This window comes from Amblyomma mixtum, chromosome 6, assembly GCF_055824585.1.
Source record: "Amblyomma mixtum isolate Tamu chromosome 6, ASM5582458v1, whole genome shotgun sequence".
In the NCBI taxonomy this organism is placed as follows: Eukaryota; Metazoa; Arthropoda; class Arachnida; order Ixodida; family Ixodidae; genus Amblyomma; species Amblyomma mixtum.
This window is the reverse complement of record NC_143017.1, coordinates 96,186,859-96,206,108: the sequence shown is the minus strand read 5'-3', so window position 1 is coordinate 96,206,108 and position 19,250 is coordinate 96,186,859. Positions and strand designations below refer to the sequence as shown.

Below are 19,250 nucleotides of genomic sequence, written 5' to 3'. Positions count from 1 at the left end.
TATCGCCATTACCTGATTGCATCTGCATTATCATCATCACCACCACAAACATCATCATCACCACCGTCATTACAGAAGAAGAGAAGAGGCCAACGGCTGTAAAGAGAAGCTTAGCTCAGTCCGCTTCTCGGAAGTATCTGCCTTAGCGACGCGTACCCCGAGTTCCTCCTCCTCGATTGCGACGCTTTTCGCCCCAGACTCCACCGTCGCAAGGAGCGCAGCCCAGGGAGACCATCATCCCTTTTCAGGGCTGCTGCGGTCGCCCACTCATGCGCTTGCGTCACTGGCCATGAACGGCGACACTGATACCTCATCCACTGGACGCCAACTGAGGTACTGTCCCACCGTCTGCATTAGCTAATAGGTGTATTCTGTTGCTTGTATCCTGAGAAGAAAATACGCCACTGAAAGATAAGAGTAGACGCAGTGCCCTGCATTGAATGTAGTGGTTCTCCTATCAGGATACTTAGATAACATTTCTACAGCTGGAAAGCGTTGAACACAGCCCGTATCTCGACTGTGGATAGCCAAATGACCTGCCACAGTGCAACACAATAAACTGCTCTACATTATGCATACTTGCCACAAATAGTTCCCGGTTCTTTTAATGCCTTTCTTCAGCGACTGTGCTGGTCCATGTCTTTTACAGCACCATTTGATGCCGTAAAATGGAGCAACCAAGTTGCCGAGGGAGCAACTAGCTAGAGGCACGCTATTCGATCCATAACCAAATTTTGCCGGCTCATGTACGACAGTCCTAGGTCAGGCCGAATTTTTCGCGCTTGCAAGCTAGGAAAGCTGCCCCGCTTTAATTCTGCGTTGTTTTTATAGCCCTATAGCACATGCAGTTTTGGGAGTAGACAGCAGCACAATTCCAACTCACTTCGCAAGTAGCACTGCTCCTCTGCCACGAAAGCGCCAAGCGACACATTCGGTGATTGTTTTTTTTTTTTTCAAACGTTCAAAAGGCGTGGAAATATTGCAGCGGGCTAACAGTTTGTTCCGGTAAGGGACAGGGCGCTTGAGCCCTTATGTGTATGGCTTGCCGAGTCAGAGCTCAAGCATCGCGTCTACCATGTTTGCCTACTTTTCAACAAGTTCGCGCACGGTTTTAATGCGAGAGCCTTTAATTCCTCATACTGTCGTTAGCAGCCGTGTCGGCAGCCGTGTCGACAGATGTGTCCGCGTTTCGGTTACGTGCTTTATATGGGAATATGCCAATCATTACTTAGTCGATACTTAATCGATGGCATTCGGATGATATCGGAAAGCGATTTAAGGCATTCTATGATAATTGCATGGTAATTAACCTTTATATTCAAACCACATAATTAAATAAAAAATTAGGCAGTGGCTTAGCTCTTGTTAAGCCTGGATATACAAGCTAAAAGCTTCAGTTACGCTTGGTTTGACGTCAGGGCTGTCGCAGTTCGCGCACAATGCACTGGGAGCACCACGATAACGGTGGAGGTGTTCGGCCGTTCACACACTGCCTGTGCGGAGGCGGAGGAGACGAAAATCGGTGCGGTTAAAATTCAGGTGGCACTTTGGCTCTCTAAAGTGCGGCAAGGCTTCTCCTTCCACGGCGAGTGCGAACGTCTATTCTCTGACAAGCGCATTTATAGCCCAGTAGCGCGCAGCTGCATCGAAAGGTCAAAACGGTGGCGAAGAGGAGTAGCGCGCGCAGCGGTAGCGGCGGCACACATGCGCAGTAGCGCGCGGGGGCGGCGAAAGATCAGGCGACGGACTCGGCGGCGACGGGTGCGGCCACCTGCACTATGTTTGGCGCATGCGCAGAACTGGCAGATCTGTGCACCGGCTCACGCGAGCTCGGCTTTCAGCTGCGTTTTCTTTTTGCTTGCACATCGTTTGCTAAAGCTACGCGTCCCATAACATAAACAATTTGTCAAACAGTTCGGCAGTAACTGATCGGGGAGCTATTAAGCGCCCCTCACCACACTCGTCAGACAGGCAGGGTGAGCCTCCACCTGCGTTTGCAAACGAAGCAGCCTCTGCGCGGTACACAGGGCTTCATCGGTCAAAGCCGGGCAACATCTGAAGGTCGAACCAGAAAGAACATCTCCAATGCTAGCAGCGAGAGCCGCGTTTAAAGTGTTTTTAGTTCTTTCTTCTTTGGCAGCTTTAAGCTCTACGTTCTTCGCAGGTGCAGCAATATTACCATTACCTAACACTGTTCCACTTATTGACAGTGCACACAGACTATGTATGCTGTGCCATTAAAAATAGAAGTTATTTCAAAAAGGCTGAGGAAGGTGGCAGTAAGAGTGCCCATTGCTGGCCGCGGATGGCCGGCTTTATACAGAGCGTTTAAAACTATTATCGATTTTTTCTCAAAACACTGAAACATACATCTGTGCGGTCTTTACAGGTTGATTACACGGCATAGCGGGCATTAATTGCGTCAGAGACTGCAACGCAATGATGAGTCATTTTATTGAGAAATTGAGAAACTTGGCTTTATTGAGAAATTGAAGGCATTCGACCCAGAAGGTGAACCCAGTTTGTAAAATTTCTTAATCAGCATCGTGCTTCGAGATATGGAGAAATCTAATATGCAGAAATATGCAGAAAACCTTTTTCGCACATCGTTAAGTTGTAGTTTCCACGTTGCATGTTAACAAAATGGCGTTTGCTGCACGTGGTATCATCTCGGGAATCACGTTTGCTTCATCTACGTCCTAAAAGACGTAACCTTTGTCTGCGATTGATTCAAGGGTCACCCATTTTATCAATATGCAAAGTGGAAAAGCTAACTCGAGGGTCTCTCAGAAACGACTTATTCACTTTCTATAGCCCTAAGCATGATGCCGATTCAGAAATTTCAAAAACGGTGTTTGCCTTTACATTTGATGACCTCAATTTCTTGTACCCTAAAACTAAAGATAGAAAAGTTAATCAGTTAATTTTCTTTAATTATTGCACTCTATCGCATAATAATGTTCGCCTTCAAGTAGAATCAAACTACAGCTACTAAACCGAAGTACCTTTCATAGGTTTTAAAAGAAAAATCTGTATTGAATGATTTAAAACACTGTGTAGTGCTGTTTCATTTCGTAATGAAGCAAGTAGACTCTGCACAGGGGGTCAGAAACGTAGCGCTTTGCTCCCAAACTCTCTGGAGCTTAAGAGACGCTTCGCAATCCATCCCAGAGGCTCTAGACGCTACTTCCTCAAGCAGTTCTCTAACTTGAGAGCATCGTATAGTATTGGTGTGCCTGATGGATGCCTGTTTAGTGTTGAATCTATGTAATAGTCTCACGAAAGTGTACAACATAGCGATATTATATTCCAGCGTATCTGCAGCGGTGTACAGGACGTAGATTACTGTCAGCTTTCCTTTAGGCAGTTGTATTAGTTCGCTTCACGTCTCTCAGTGCCACGCAATCCCGTAATTACCGCAGTTTTGGCTTGGCCTAAATAACGTTTTCGCGAAGCTCACTTTCCGCGGCATACAATTCGCCTGTCACGAGCCAATGTATTCTCAACCAGGAATGCTGCGAAGGTGTCTGCATGGGCCATATCGCTCGAGAATGGCCCAGGTGGTTCGGATACGAAGCTGTGCCCACGGAGCACCAAGTGTGAGCTGCCGGCTTCCGCGAGTGGCACACAGACGAACCATATCATCAGCTCCGTCAACGATCGGCGGCCCCACAAGTACGCTACAGATGCATTGTCTGTTCCGTGCATGGCGAACAATTAAGTTGCAGCACAGGTGCTCACAAAAGCTTTCGGAACACGGAACGCATAACACAAAACCTTAACTACCTGGGAGTCTGAGAATGTAGTCAGGAAATGAAGTGTGTGTGTCGTACTTTCCCTGCGCGACCTCCAATATGCATCCCATTAACGTTAAAAGAGGGGTTATTTTACGCTAATAAAGCATGCGATGAGAATGGCTGGCCGCAGCTACAGACAGGGAGAAAATTCCTTTTTTTCGGTTTTAGCATTCCAAAATATTTATAGGCACTTGTACATAGCATCTAAAACCTTAAATTATCGGCGCAATAAACTGTAGCATATAACCCAAATCCAAATTTTCGCAATAAGGTTCCTGCCCCTTACATTGCGATCTGAGTGCGGATGCGCCGAACGTTATTTTACTGCAAGGTGTTATTTAGCCGTGGCATGCAAGCTCTCTTTTAGTTCATTTCGAGGACTGCCCGTGAAATAATTAGGACTAATTTATGTGAGCATGTTGCAGGAGTATGGCAGCACTCTGAGAACTGAGAGGGTCACAAATGAGAGGGATATTGCGGTTGGCTATGCTCCTGTGCTTACTTGTGCAAAGGCTATTTCTTAACCCTGTGACAAGAGAGGACCGGTACACGTTGCCGTTGACTGATCATCAGTTTGACCGTCAAAGTGAAAAGTGCTTTTTTCGAAGTCTAGACCTCGCATTAGTCTACTACCAGATTCTGATCTCTGAAGAGCCCAGACACAAAACCGCGTTGGTAACTCTATTCGGCCATTGAGAGTTTTTTCGGATGTCATTTGGTTTGGTGATCAATGCCGTCCAGGGTCCGCTGCGATGCACCCTGGCACTCGCTTGCATGAATGAAATCTTGCTGCCCCCGTCGACTGTGGTAGAAGGACTCGACCACCTGCGGATGTTTTTAGATGTCCTCCATGGAACGGCTCTGACGCTGCGTTTCAGCAAGTGCCTTTTTTTCTAGTAAAAAGTAGACTACCTCGGCTATGAAATTTCTGCCAGAGGAGTGCGACCGGGTAGTCCAAAAATCCAGTGCGTCGCTTACTTCCCGAAGCCTACGAATGTGCACCGGGTGCGTCAATTCTTGGGTCTCGCAAGCTACTTCAGCGGGTTTGTAAAAGGTTTCGCCTACGGTGCTAAACCTTTAACGCAACTGATAGCTAAATGACAGCTAAAGACGTTTTTTGCAAGTGGGCTACAGAGCAGGAGGCCACGTTGGCTGAATTGAAAATGAGATTGACAGTAAGGCCACTTTTGGCACTCTTCGTGTTCGACGTGAGGACTGAGGTGAGCACGGACGCCTTTAAGGATGGCTAGAGGACAGCTTCACCCTGACAACTACGGAAGCCGGCGAACAACAGATTGCGACAAGAGATACCAATCATATGAGCTGGAAACGCCTGCGGTTGTGCGAGTGCTCGAGAAATCTCGAGTGTACATCATCGGGATTAATTTCCAAGTGGTCACTGATTGCAATGCGTTACGGGTGACAACGAGCAAAGGGACTCTTTTGCCCCGAATTGAGAGATAGTGGCTGCTGCTACAAGAGTTTACCTTTAATGTGGAATATCGGAAAGGGTCAGCAATGGCACATGCTGACGCACTGAACTTCTCCGTGCACGAGCTGTCCTGAAGAAACAGACGTTGTACCTGGTCTCCAAGTTTTCAGCGCAAACACAGCAATAGAAGACGTCCTCGCCGTTGCTCAGCGGAACGGAATGAAGACAACGACTCGGACGAAATTCCTCTCTGGGTAGTTCTAAATCAAGCAAGCTGGAGAATAGTCAAACACGTCAAGACGACATTGGCTGTTTTGTTGTGGAGAGAACCTTGAAAAAAAAAGAGAAGATACTGGTTTCCCTGCATGAAACGCCAGCATACAAGCCTGAAAATATAATAATGATTGAGCAAGCGCCGGCAGGAAGCGGGTAGTCAAGGAAATTGAAGGAAAAATGTGAGGACCATACATCAAACCAGAAAGATTTCCCAACGACTCTTATCGCATCAAGTGCTCAGTCAGCTTTCAGGACTGTGTCGAGTCGTGGGCGCGTAAGCTTGTGCGTCGATCGTACTGTATTTCATTGAGGTCGCTGTAAGAAGTACTTCAGTCGAGCAGTGAATTCGAAGTACTCGTAGTTGGGCTAGATGGTTGATAAGAAATTCGAGTGGCGCAAGGAAACGAACGCAGGAAGACATATAAGGCGCTCTTTCTGTCTTTCTGTCTTCCTTTGTTCGTTTCCTTGCGCGATTCAAACTTATTTGAATCTCGCAAGGGAAGGTGAAGCGTAGCCTCGACCGGACGTATTTTCAGTGCGCTCCATCAATTTTTACCACTTGGCCAGCAATTTTGTGCAAAGCCATCGCCGCAGCTTTGCTGCGTGTGGTGGTTACCCATCATCTGATCGCGAACTAGCCTTACCCGTAGTCGAGGAACTTCGCCGAGGCCTGGGGTGGCCCTGCCGCTCCGCAGCTGCAGCGAGCTAGGGCTATAATGCAACACTTTCGTCATCCAGGCTCTACGTCTCCTACCAAACGTGCTGCCAAAATGACATGCCAGTCTCAAACATCCTTCCAAGGAACCGCTCCGAAGAGCGGCTGCCTGTCGTCTCAACCTGCTGTATCGCCGCTATACAAGGTGGTGGTTAAGCCGCGCGAGTGCTTCGTTGTGCCAACTTTGTCGCACCGCCTCCTTCAATCAACCTTCGACAAGTGCCTTGGAACACATGGATTTCAATGTTTCGCAATTCATCGCCCCACCAACACTGTGACAGTTTGGGTGCGCTCCTTATCCTACGTCGACCACTACCGCGAACTGAAGATTTTGCCTGCCTCCTCTTCGACCACTATGTCTGTTCAAGCTTACCTGGCATCTGGCTCAGACCTTCGGCGTATGTTGTGTCGGGTGTCGACCCAGGCGTCGCACCAAAAGAAATAGTTTCTTCGTTGCATTGTTCCACACATAAGGTGGTGGAAGCTCGCTACATGGCCAGGGGACGTACGTGTCTTGTCACTCTGCAGAGACCTCTGTCTGCTCCGACCCGCGTCTCCTTTAATGGAGGCACCTTAGAGCACCGCCTCTACAAACCTGGTGTCGTTTACTGTTATCGTTGCTTCCGGCCAGGACATATGAGAGCGTCTTGCCCGTATCCCTCAGACAGCTCTCAGGGGGCTTCTAATTCCGAGCAACATCGTTGCGGCCTTTGTCGTTGATAGCGAAAACCAAGTTGCTGTTAATGTTTTCGCGAGCAGATGGTGCGCACTTGGGAAGCGCACAAATCTAGTCTGCCCTTTCCAATGCGCTTTTAGCTGACAGCGCACGCTTCTGTTTAGCCGTCTCTCCCTTAGATGCCTCATTTTGCGTGTTTAGGATGGATCACTATAATGAATTGTTCCCGACTTTGGTGTCGCACTTCAACGCAGCTTGTTTCGCTCCCTCGTAGCCAAGAGTTTGGATCCACCTTCCGGCGGCTTCCGAGCCTCCCGCTGACTACGTCATCCGTGCAGTTACGGGTTGTCCTTGGCGCCATCATACTCGCCGTGGCCATCACATTAATGATCTACGGAATGGGTAACCAAGCCTTTGCGGCTTAGTTTTGTTCCTCTTTGAACTAGGTGTGTTCCTCAATGCCCCTACCGTGGACGAGTACCTCGCTCTCAGAGCATAGCTCGAAGCTGCTCGTAGCACTTCGCGTAGCACATGGGCGTCTGTTGCGTTTCGCGTGTACTAAAATTCAAGCGCCGCTGCAGGCATGCGTACACTGTAATGACCTTTGCAGCTAAGAGGCCTGAAACGTTATTAATACACACTGCAGATAAATAAGCGTCTCAGCAGCCACTTAAAGAGAATAACTGACCGAGGGGAGAACGTAAATTAATATGAAGGTGGTAATTTTGAGCTGAAGACTAAAAATGTATGGACTGTGCGACAAATATGTAAGTAAAAAGCGCGCAGTAAAAAGTATGTTATGACTTTATAAATGGTTTAGCAAGTCCTTAAGACTCTCAGTAGACGACGTATAAAATAAAGCACACAAGGAAGATTGCAGGGAAAAGGTGCAAAAGATGAAATCTTAAATGCGGAGCGGGACTCAAACTGCCGTCATCGAAGGCTACAGCGAAAAATTTGCCTGCTACTCTACATCGGCGGTGCCACGCGCTTCTTCCGAAAAATTAAACAGCTACATTCTTGATGTGGCTGCTACCTGACGCTTCCGGCTTCATTTGAAAAGCAGGCGGCGGGATTCAATCCCATAATCTAGCGATTAGCAGCGGGACACCACAGTCACTAAGCCACCGTGTCAGGTGAAAACTGTACGTATTAAGGATCATGCAGACATTATTTACCTGGTATCACGCAAAAGCTTGATCATTTTTTACGTTCTGAAAGAGCGTTAATTTCGCTGCCTTATCTGAGAGCTATACATCCGTTTATATACAGACGAAGTAAGAGGAACAAAAGGGGAACTCTTACTTGCCATTCTATCGTAAATCGAGAAACATTGCATAGGCCAGATTTGCGGTGGCTCCTAGAGGAGCACAAGAAAGGATATTTAGCACTTGCATTCCCTCCAATCTAGGGCATAAACAAAAAGTTAACGCGTAATATTTCGCCTTCATCCTTCGATATTTTCCTTCCAAGATATGTGCGAATAATGGTTAGTTCATTACTTTCGCGTAGGCGGAAGGCTGCTGCATTCCCGAGACTCTCTTCAAGCCTCCTTACTGATGTTTGCAATCGACAGCAACCTTCCATCTACACGAATCACCTCATATCTTTGTTTTTTCCCGCCCAGCGAGTTGGATGTTCGACAACCCGGAATTCGTACCCGAAGATATGGAGAGTAAGAAGGCCTCGGTATACGAGACCAGGGTGGTCCTAGCGCGCAGCACAGGTAAGCCAGTGTCTTGCATTTCTCGTCCTTTGGTGGGAGTATATTGTTTCTATACTTTAGCGCTGATGAATGAGGCATCATTTCCAAAATAGCACTACCATCATCGTTGTAATAGCCCTAATTATCACCACCGGCAGCATAAGCCACAACGTCCGCTAGGAGACAACAGCCTCTCGCGATGGTATCGAATTAGGCCCACCGTCCCGTGGCCGCTGCCATTCTGAACAAAAAAATTTCCAAATATCCTTCCCGTCCACGGTTTTTGGCAGCACCGATCGCGTTCTCCTTACTTCATCTATTTCTGGCATACAAAATGCTGCGACGTTGTTGAGTGGCGGGGTTGGCCAGTAAGCTGCGCCTGACATTAGGGCTCCTGATATTCGGGGCGGACGCCACACAGCGCCTTTCACCGCCGCCGCTGGTATGACGCGTTGCCCTCAACGTGCAGAGCGTCACAGCGACGCCCGTTGCCGCCGAGGTGCAAGCTGGTCCTGCCTCCGGAGACCATTTGAACCTTCCGGTGCATGACAGTGGCGCTCATTGCCGCCGAGTTGAAGTCTGACCTGGCCGCAAGAACTCTTTGTAGAATGTCTCCCCTTACTAAGCCATAATGAGGAAGGGAGGCCCACAGGATGAGTCAGGCTTCGGGCTCCGACGGGATTGTTTGAGGTAGCGGGTTGCGATGATGAGAGATGACGCCGTGTCGACAGCGGCAACTACTTTCTTTCATTGCTTGAATGAAACCTAACGTTCGTCTGATTGTGTCAGCAAGTACCTTCCGCAGCTTGTTTTCAACAATTATCAGTAAGAGAATACGTTTGTAATCTTTTAATTTTATCATATGTGCCTTTCTTAATTAGTTATATTTTATTATTCTTATATATCTCTGAATGGGATAACGCTTTTAAAGGAACGCAAATCAAGAAAGGCCGATGCTTGTAAAGTAAAGGCCAGGAACGTTGTGTCAATTAGCCCTTCTCCTATCTTAAGTGCTTCTCGTGCAGGATTTTGTGGCCTATATCTGTCCACAGTGCTGGCTTCGATAGGTCTATGGTGAGCTGTCAGTGATTATGAAATACTCCAACTGTCTTGAATTGGTATATTCCTCCAGACTCAGGTAATTTACATTATGAAGTTGTTTGTTATGCCGATCCGAGTTCGCTCTGGTCCACACAATAGGGCACTGGTTTGACTATAATACACAATTTAGTTTGTGCAACTTCATTTCAGAGACGCGCCCTGTGTTTTCTATTTAATTTCAGCACCGTCGCTTTTGGTTAATCACAGAATATGATCAATGAAAGAAAACTAATAGAATTTTAAAAGAATTTGTATTAACAAGTTGAGCACCTTGTGTAGTTGGCGAAGCTGGAGAATGATCTATACTAATCACATGCCTTCAGCCTCGAATGAACCACTTTACATCATTACGACTAAAAGCAAAACTATGAACGTGTGGTCTTTTAAAAAACTAAGCTGAGGCGTTCAGATGATCCGCGTGCCCGATATCCAACAGGAAAATTTTTATGTCGAAGAATTGCTGCAATTTTTGCCGCACGGCATAACGGGGATCCCTGGATAAAGTCGCACAAGTTAGCCTCTGCCATGCGCTGAAACCTTAAATGACCGTGTGCATTTCGCCATCCCTCAAATGGGGTCTTAAGGCTAAACTTTTACACGGCTCCGTTTATCTTCTTCCGCAATGAATTCAGGCAGTTCGTATTCATATTGGTCCCACTTGTCTAACACACTAGCTGAAATTAAATGTCAATCAGTCGCAAGAACCCCCAAGTCTTGGGTCGAGGTATATGGCTTCTCAATTTGAGGTTGGAGAATCGTACACTGTCCTCAGCCTTCTGGTCGGTTGCTGTTGCCGGCAGTTTGATGAATGATGGCGGCCGGCCGTCACGAGCCAACCTCTTGTAACAACAGTTTCGTCGGCTTGTACTAGAGCTAACGCTTACGTTCTCTACATAATGTGGCGACATATATGCTTTCCCTTGTGAGGCGCAAATGAGTGTATCATTTTTGCATGAAGTGAGCGTCCTATTCCTTGCAAGTATTGTCTGCGCCGTCACCTGCGCAGTGACTAACGCTGTTGGGGATCGTGCAAGACGTGGTCAGCATTTCGCCTCACAGAATCCGAGCACCACGCCACTTTAAAGCTTGTGCCCACTGAAAAAGCGGCAGGTCCCCGGTAGCAACAAGGAACGGACACCGCATTTCAGATGGGCACGGGGCAGATGTTCAATCACTAGGCAACATGTGTATTGTCCGGTATAAATCTTTCTTTTGTCACGCAGTTGAATCATAGCATCAGGGAGCGGGCATGGGACGAAAAAGAGGTTACAGAGAATTGCAGGAAGATTGCACATACTTTGTAATCATCGGGGAAATGCGTCTAACCCAACTGTGCAGAAGATCATGGTGCCGCAGAGCACCAGAAGCTTGCACACTGCTGACACTCGTGCTGCGTGAACAGAGAAGCCGCTGAGCGTGAAAGGGCTTCGACAACGATTGGCGTCTTAATCGGTGAATGCTTGGCATTCAGATAAGATAGGAAATACAGACTAGGTTATTTGCTTCACGCCATCCGCAGCTCCCAGCACTATGACTGTGCTCGTAAGTAGAGACAGACGCAAGGTGGCCAAGGCTTCGCGTAAGCGCCTGCTGGACGGGAACGGGAGGCGTGCCACTCCGTCTCCTACTACCAAGCAGAGCAGCACAGAGATGGCGAACAGCAGACGGCGGGACCCTGCAGTGTCAACCGCCCGAGGAAAAGGTACGTCCGCAGAGGACTACAGCGCCAGCGGCTAAACAGTGCAACTTTCTATGGCATATTCCTGAACTTAACGCCAGGCAATACGGCTAAGATTGCCTACAATATTCAGAATGACAAACCAGCATCTAGACTTATCCTGACTGGATGCTGGAAAGAACGCTTGAAAAATATTACATCTAGCACCGACGCGATGCTGGAACGGCGCCATAATGAGGGAGGCTCAGGCGGCGAATAATTAGAACGTTAATCAATCAATGGGAGGTCAAGACTAGAACTTGGTACCAGGACGGCTACATATCCTCCGCATGACGTTGTCGTACTGACGTGCACGATGCCAGGGCGGCACCAAAGGTCGGTGGACTAAGCATGTTATAATTATTATTCAGTAAGGTGAGTGCGGGAATAGAATCTGACGTGAGAATATCATCAATTCCTGCAAATTACACAGGTTCTGGGGCACGTTTGTTCTCGAGCAAACCGCCCTTCCTAAGTGCACAGTGGGGACCAGGAAACACCGGTGAATTAGCTGGAAGCAGCAGAGCCTGCAATATCTCTTAGAATCCGCTTCTCTAACGCAGCATAGGTGTACGTCGTTATGATTTCCCCTGTGGCTACTTGAGCGAAGGCTGAATGCAAAGCACAATGCATAATTGGACACTCGATAGTAATGTACGCTGTGGAAGCAGGGATCCCGTTGAAATTACACATTGTGAGCAATCTGTAATCATGACGCTCCCGAAGCGTATGACACAGTAGCGAATGTAATGACGCGATAGGTACTCGGATAATGACCATACATGCAGAACTGACCTTTCTCAGAGCTCGATTCAGATTTCGAATTGGATTCTGAGCTCGACGTTTTAACGCGGGAACTCGATGTGCACGCTCCGAGCATTCATAGAAACTGCGAATTATGGTGCTGTGCGGACGATTTTAAATCAAATCTAATTAAACGTTCCGGCTTCCGCCTTCTGAATTCACCTCTGAAAAGTGCAGCGCGTTGGGTGCCTTTCCGGCAGCCGCGTGGGGGCTTGCCGCTCTGCCATCGGTGGAATGATGCATAGCCATCGGCGAAAGCAGAGTCCTCGCGTATTTTTATTTCCATGTGCCCAATTAGCACTATGTGGTCTAGGATTGTAAGTTTTATTCACGAAAACCTAAAAAAAAAAAAAAGCGAAAGCGAAGCCGCCGCGGGACAGGCTGAAAGGAACTGCACGTGATGGCTCACTCCCCTTTCTGGGGATGCATTAAAAAGAAAGGCAGGAGCCGGAACGATTTAATACGGAAACTTGCCGCACAGGACCATAATTAGGAGTTTCTAAGAATGCTCGCAGTGTGCAGACCGAGTTCCCGCAGTAAAAAGACGAGGTGAGATTCCTCTTTAGCGCATCTTTCACATCATAGGTCGGTCCCTGGGAGTCCTCATACGGTTCCTGGAGCAGTGCTGCAGCAGTTATGCGTTGGGATACTGCACCGAGATGGCTGGTGCTGCCACCGGTGGGACTTGTCAGATCCAGGTTCTCCCGTCAACCTCGCGCGGCAAATCGTCAATTTAACGCCACCTGCCAGCTTGCATGTGGACGCCATCTCTAATGGGTACCATCGAGCTGATTGGTTAATGCCTATACGTGCAGAATTGGTCTTTCTCTACTTCATATCAAAGATCCCTGAGAGTCCCTGGGTGCAGCGGGTAAGCGGTTTGAAACTGTCCTGGGATGACAGGTGCTGTCACTGGTGGGACTTGTGCGATCAACGTTTTCCCGAGAAACCTCTCGTGACCAGTCAATAATATAACTGCCACTTGCAAGGTGTCATAAGAACTGGAGACGCATTCTTTTATGGGCACCATCGAGCTAATGGGTTAATGCCTATGCTTGTAGAATTGGTCTTTCTCTACTTAACATATATTTTTTTTTGGACTCTGCGGCGCAGTGGTGCAGCGGTTAAGCGGTTCGCAACTTTCCCGGGATGACAAATGCTGTCATCGGTGGGACTTGTGCGATCCACGTTTTACCGAGAAACCTCGCGCTACTAGTCAATAATATAGCCGTCACCTACCAGGTTCCATGAGGATTAAGGATGCCATCTTTTATGGGTACAATCGAGCTAAGGGGTTAATGCCTGCACATGAAGAATATGTCTTTCTCTACTTAACATATATCCTTGGGAGTCCTCCTACCACTCCTGGCGCAGTGGAGCAGCGGTTAAGAGGTTGACAACTGTCCCAGGATGGGAGCTGCTGTCACCGGCGCGCGCGCTCGTGCACGCACGCACTAACACACCTAGAAAGAGAGAGAGGGACGGGTTTTCAGTATATGGGGTAAGCAAGGCTTGTGCCTTAAAAAGAAATATGACACAAGAACGACTTGAACCAGCACCGCGTTGTTTATCTGCCGTGTGGTCTGTTTTTCGCCGCACAGCGCAGCACACGACTCTCCCACAGGAGAGGGCTGTGCGTTAGCGCGCATTCCTCGCTGTCAGTGCACTAAGGAGCTGATATGACGCCTGATGGAAAGCATAAGTTCATCGGCGCGAACATCAATAAAAGTACCAGAAAGTGGTTCTGAGTGCTGTGTTTATTTTGTCTCGTCTGTGTTGATGCTCCGAGGTAGCTTTTTTGGAACTCGGACGTTTATGTTTTTCCGGTTGTTAGACGTGCATTGGAGGTGTTCGCTAAGCGTGCGAAGAAGCGTTGCTCATGGGACGTCAAAGGAACCAAACAGGTGGAGAGCTGGTGAAGTTGTTCGCAGCTGCTTGATGGCAGTACAAACAGTGGTGAAGATTAAGGGCATAGCATCGCCTTTAGTAAAGACGGCGAAATATTCTCTGTTGCCCAGCTTACCAGTTTTCAGAATTGAGGACTGCGGAGTGTGAATTCGTCAGTGTGAATATATGCCACTGCTTCCGTGTGCGCTGCCTTCAACAAACATGTGCGTGTGTCGCTGAGGAGTGTTTTTTGCTCGCTCCGAGTAATTTAGGTCTGTGGAGCATGGTGGCAGAGCATAAGCCTGTGCAACTGATATCGAGAGAAGGAAGTCAGCTTTAAAGAGCTGGCAGCTGAGAAGCAATGTCGTCACGTGGTGCTGTCACGTGGAGGTGACGACGGCGGTGTCATTTCAGGAATCCTGGTAATTCAATGTTTCAGTTTCCACCTATTAAACACTGTACAATTTGGTTTATTTAGGTTTATGTAATTTAAAGTCCCGAAGCGACTCGGGCTACGAGAGGCGCTGTAGTGAAGTGCTCCGGAAATTTCTACCACCTCAGGTGCTTTAACGTGCACTGACATCGTACAGTACACTGGTCTCTAGAATTTCGCCTCCATCGAAATTCGACCGCCGTCCATCGAAATTCGAACCCGCATCTTTCGGGACAGCAGGCGAGCACCATAGAAACTGAGCCACAGAGGCGGCAATATTACACACTGTACAAAATTTTCTAAATGCGTGTAAAAAACAACCTTACATATTTTTTTTTTCTAAAATTAAAATTGCCTTCTTAGAGCCCTGGATGAACTCTTTCGGCTGAAAATTGCTCATCTCGAGCCGAAAAGAAATTTGAAGCGTGAAAGCGTCACGCTATTCGCACTTTTCCACACTTTGACCACTAAGCATTCCTCTGCCAACATATTTGATGGTCACGACTAACGATATATGCATTTCAACGTGTTCTAGGCGCAAATGCTTCAAGGCGACACAACTACGGAAAGCCAAGCACCCGACGGAAGGTGGCGACCGAAATTGACTACAGGAGACTCATATTAGAGTAAGAGGAAGTCTAAATGTTCGTTTATATTTACAGCGTACTGTTAACATCGAAAATGCAGCTACATGTGTTCGTCTTTTTGCATCCTGTGAAACTACACGCACAGAAGGAGTTCTTGGTGCAAAGCGCTACTGTTTGCTCGGCGTATTGCTCGCTGCGCCATGGCCCCGCATTGATGATGATGACTGTGTAGTGGCGCCATCTATAGATGCATCCTGGAACCAGAACGACTTCCAGATTATTTGTTGCAATAAAAAAAAACTTCTTTTTTTTGTCGTGAGTTCAAAATGTGGAGTTAGGTTAGCAACGTGCTTTATGTAATTTGTTACCATTTTACCACGTTTTTACAGAAAGCTGCAACCAGTTCTCTAAGTTTCGCTTCAATGCGAAAAAAAAGCATTGTCGAGGAATGTACGTAGGGCGCTTTGTTCTCAGGTTTTATTTTTTGCAGAATTCGGTTGGGGGGGGGGGTAAAAATTGGACAATATTTCTTTATTTCAAATTCGGATGCAAATAGAATTATTCGGCGAGAATATGAATAATTCAGGTTTTTCTGGGTATTTTTTGCAGCAAGAAACAGTTTAGTATAATAGCTCTTTTTTGTGCAGGACATATAATGTCCCTATTTTTCACGCAAGATTTCACAAAAATCGTGAAAAGGGCGGGTACCGCAAAAAAAACCACTTTAAATAAGATAGTTTCTCATCTCTTACAATTATTTTGTGGTGGACACTCTCGAACTAATACTACGCAACACATAGCATGCATCGAAGACGCGCCTGTCTTGTACATTGTGAAGTAGTTATTAAGCCTCACAGTGGCTACTATAAGGGAGCCAGAGCCCTTGAGCATGACGTCGTTAGCATGGATATCACTTGACAGAATGATGGCGAATAAATGCTACGTCAGCACTCGTGGTTTTGCCTTTCGCTTCTAAAAATTGCTTTTCTATCTTACTCTCAAATTAATCTACTTCATGAATAACAATCATTTAGAGAGGATTATGTCCGCAATTCAACGAACACTACTGTAGAAGAATGGCATGATCTCTGCTTTTAGTGCAGTGTCTTTCGCTTTGTTAAAAAAAAGAGGTTCTCGATGCTTGTTTATTTATATACGTATGTCATAACGGGAACATCATTCCATTACGCTTTTGTGTACTTTAGAAGGGGCATTTTCGGGAGGATATCCGGTTTGATCTTATTTTTTTTTTAAATCTATTGGGGGTGCAAGAATTGGGTAACATCGGGTTTTACCCTAAAACAAAGGGATCTAAATTTACAGAGTGTTGAGCAACGTACTTCCGACAGTACATTCTTACCTGGATCACTTCAAGGTGATCTTAACTCTCGATGGGGAAGAATAGTGAAAAAAAAAAACGGATTGTACTATACTAGGATACAAGCGAACATTGGAGCGGCGAATTCCCCTCAGTGAAGGCCTTTCAACCAATGCCGTCGAACGGTTCCATGACGTCACTCTTCCAGTGCAGCGCAGGTTAGGCAGGAGGGAAAAGGAGACCCCCGTGCATTGGCGAGGGCATTGCTTATTGTTCAAACTGCTGGTGCACAAGGGTGAAGGGCAATTTTGAGAAAAGGGGCAGGGTAGCTACTGCTGAGGAACCCTCGGCACAGGGAGAAAGGACAGTATCGTTGTCTTTCCTGCCTGTCTTCTGTTACATTGCAACTGCGACGTCGTCCGGAGCAGTGGATGGCATTAGATGGAGGGCCTCCACTGAGTGTAATCTGACGCTGCATTTTTTACTTCTAGCCTACTAACTATAGACAGAGCTTGTTGTTGTGCGCCGCAGTTTTGAACGGTTGGTGAACATCATTTAAAAGAAATATTGGGGATGGAAATATGATATGGTGCCCCATAGCTCCTCTTATCATGCGACCTCTCGTAAGCCCTCGTCGCTGCACCCGCCCGTTCATTTCGAGGACATATCTCAGTATCAGCTTTGCTCGACAGTCGATGAAAGTCAGTCAAGTAGCGCATTGTTCACCGTCACGATAGTTGATATAGTCGCGCTAGAGGCGGAATAGCGGACACCTTTTCAAAAGACGGTAGTGTTTTGTGGTCCTCCCTCTCTTCAACCCAGTACTGTTCTAAAATAGCAAGCAACGTATTAAACTACTTTCCGGAAGACAAGGTTTTATGATAGATAAAAGTGTTCTGGCCTGCTGACTCAGTTGTCTCATTGCTTTATTTTTGCCATCGAACCAACGATGACACCTTATTGCGGCTAGTTTGCTAAAGACAGGAGGGTGACCGATTACTTTCCTACAAAGGGGGCGTCGCGAGAACGATAAATGGTTGTACACGACGATGTCGTTCAGATATTAAGAGAGAGAGCAGCGGAGGATGAAGACGGCAATCATGAAGAAGTGAAGAGCACTCAGCACCCTATAAAAAGTTTCTCAGCGCTAACGACGATTTGGAACTAATTGTACGTGTGAAACACTGCGCACAACGAAACAAAACGATCAACAGTGCGTGAGGCATGCTGATACTTAGACGCGCCGAGAAAAATGCTCTTCTAAGTGAAATAACACCATATAATTCGATAGCGAATTAGCTTTTGTTCTCTGCGCAGCGGATTCAGTGCCAATTGCGTTTTGCGTAGCCTAGCGTCGTTGAACCAAAATCAAGCCTGAGTAAACTACCATGGTGCTTAGTGTACAGGGTCGTCCACTCTTAGTTAGAATGCGCTAGCGCATGGCCGTGCTCTTTGGAGGGTCACCGCGTCCGAAACGGCTGCGCATCTAAGCGAAGTGGCAGATGACGCGAAGCATCACGTCCAGGTACACCTTCCCCTGCGCCACTTTGCTGCGATGAGCGACTGTGTCGCATGCGGTGGCCCTCTGAAGAGTGCGGCCACGCGCTAACGCATTCTAACTAAGAGTGGACGACCCTGTACCTTCAATCAAAGGAGACATACTGACGTAGTGAATAAAACAACAGGTATGCATGTTGTACGGATGTAAAGCTGGATACTGTACCTTATTTGGTGCGTATAAAGAAACACTTACATGGGTAGCGCACTTAATGGGAGGACTTTTGATAAGTGGGCTTGAGTGACAGGGTATGCAAAAAAAAATACAGTATGATAGCCTGTCCTGCAGTGGAATCGTTTCAGCTGGTGCCGATAATCTTTCATACTTTCTGAATATGAAATACGCTTATGTTTTAAAACTTATTGCACAAGAACGAATGGATTCCTATGGTATTGCTTAATAAAGATAGCACGCGCTCCCCATTTGCCCTTTATCCAGTTGACGGAAGAGGGTCGGAAAAATTTTTACTATGTGATATTTTTGCATGATACCGTGAAGAGCACTTACTGCGCATCGTGCTTACTTTGAGGTGCGCATTTCAGACGTAGATTTTATAATTGGACGCGGCTGAATGCTTTTGCACTACAGCATGCACTCGAATATCCTTTTTATCCCTGCAGTTACGAGAACGTTATAGCCGCGATACCTGAAGATTACGATCTGGACTTTAGAAGACTGCAAGTCCCGCCCACGGGATCTACCAAGGGCGTCATTAATGAAACCATCTAGATTGGCCTCGCAAGAATTGCTGTCCACGCCATATGGTGGCGTAGACTTGTTTCACGCAGCGTAAACAGATGAAATAAAGAGAATTTCAGGCTCTTTTTGGTGCGTTCGAGTTTCTGACCTTTGGATACTTGTTCATTAAACACCATAAAATGTAACAGCAGAAAAGGACAACGAATATAAAGGCTTCATTATGTCTGTTCCGACTCTGTTGTCAAATGCTCCATGTGCGACGAAATGTTTCATTTTGTTTAGCGAGGGTGTCAATATGTACACGAGTATGCAAAACGACACCATTAAAAAATTCCAGCTTTTAACGATGGTTTCACGTTTCGACAATACAAATTCTGGCTACCCAAATTGGCCGTCATAGAGAATATAAAGCTTAATGAGAAAAAGGGTAGAGAGGTCAACCTGCGGTTTATGGGGTTAAATGTCTCAAAGCTACTCGGGCTATGAGAGACGCCGTAGTGAAGGGCTCCTGAAATTTCGACCATCTGGGGTTCTTTAACATGTAC

The 19,250-nt window shown here is 46.9% G+C and overlaps 1 protein-coding gene across 1 annotated transcript; it reads left to right on the top strand.

Moving 5' to 3' along the window:
- Positions 1-289: 289 nt before the first annotated feature.
- LOC149339773 (uncharacterized) lies at positions 290-18,735 on the top strand. Its single transcript, XM_089550570.1, has 7 exons — positions 290-333; positions 3,511-3,675; positions 7,171-7,298; positions 8,524-8,622; positions 11,222-11,404; positions 15,079-15,169; positions 18,627-18,735. Exons 1-7 carry the CDS (start codon positions 290-292, stop codon positions 18,733-18,735), a joined length of 819 nt encoding a protein of 272 aa, XP_089406696.1.
- The last annotated feature ends 515 nt before the right edge of the window (positions 18,736-19,250 follow it).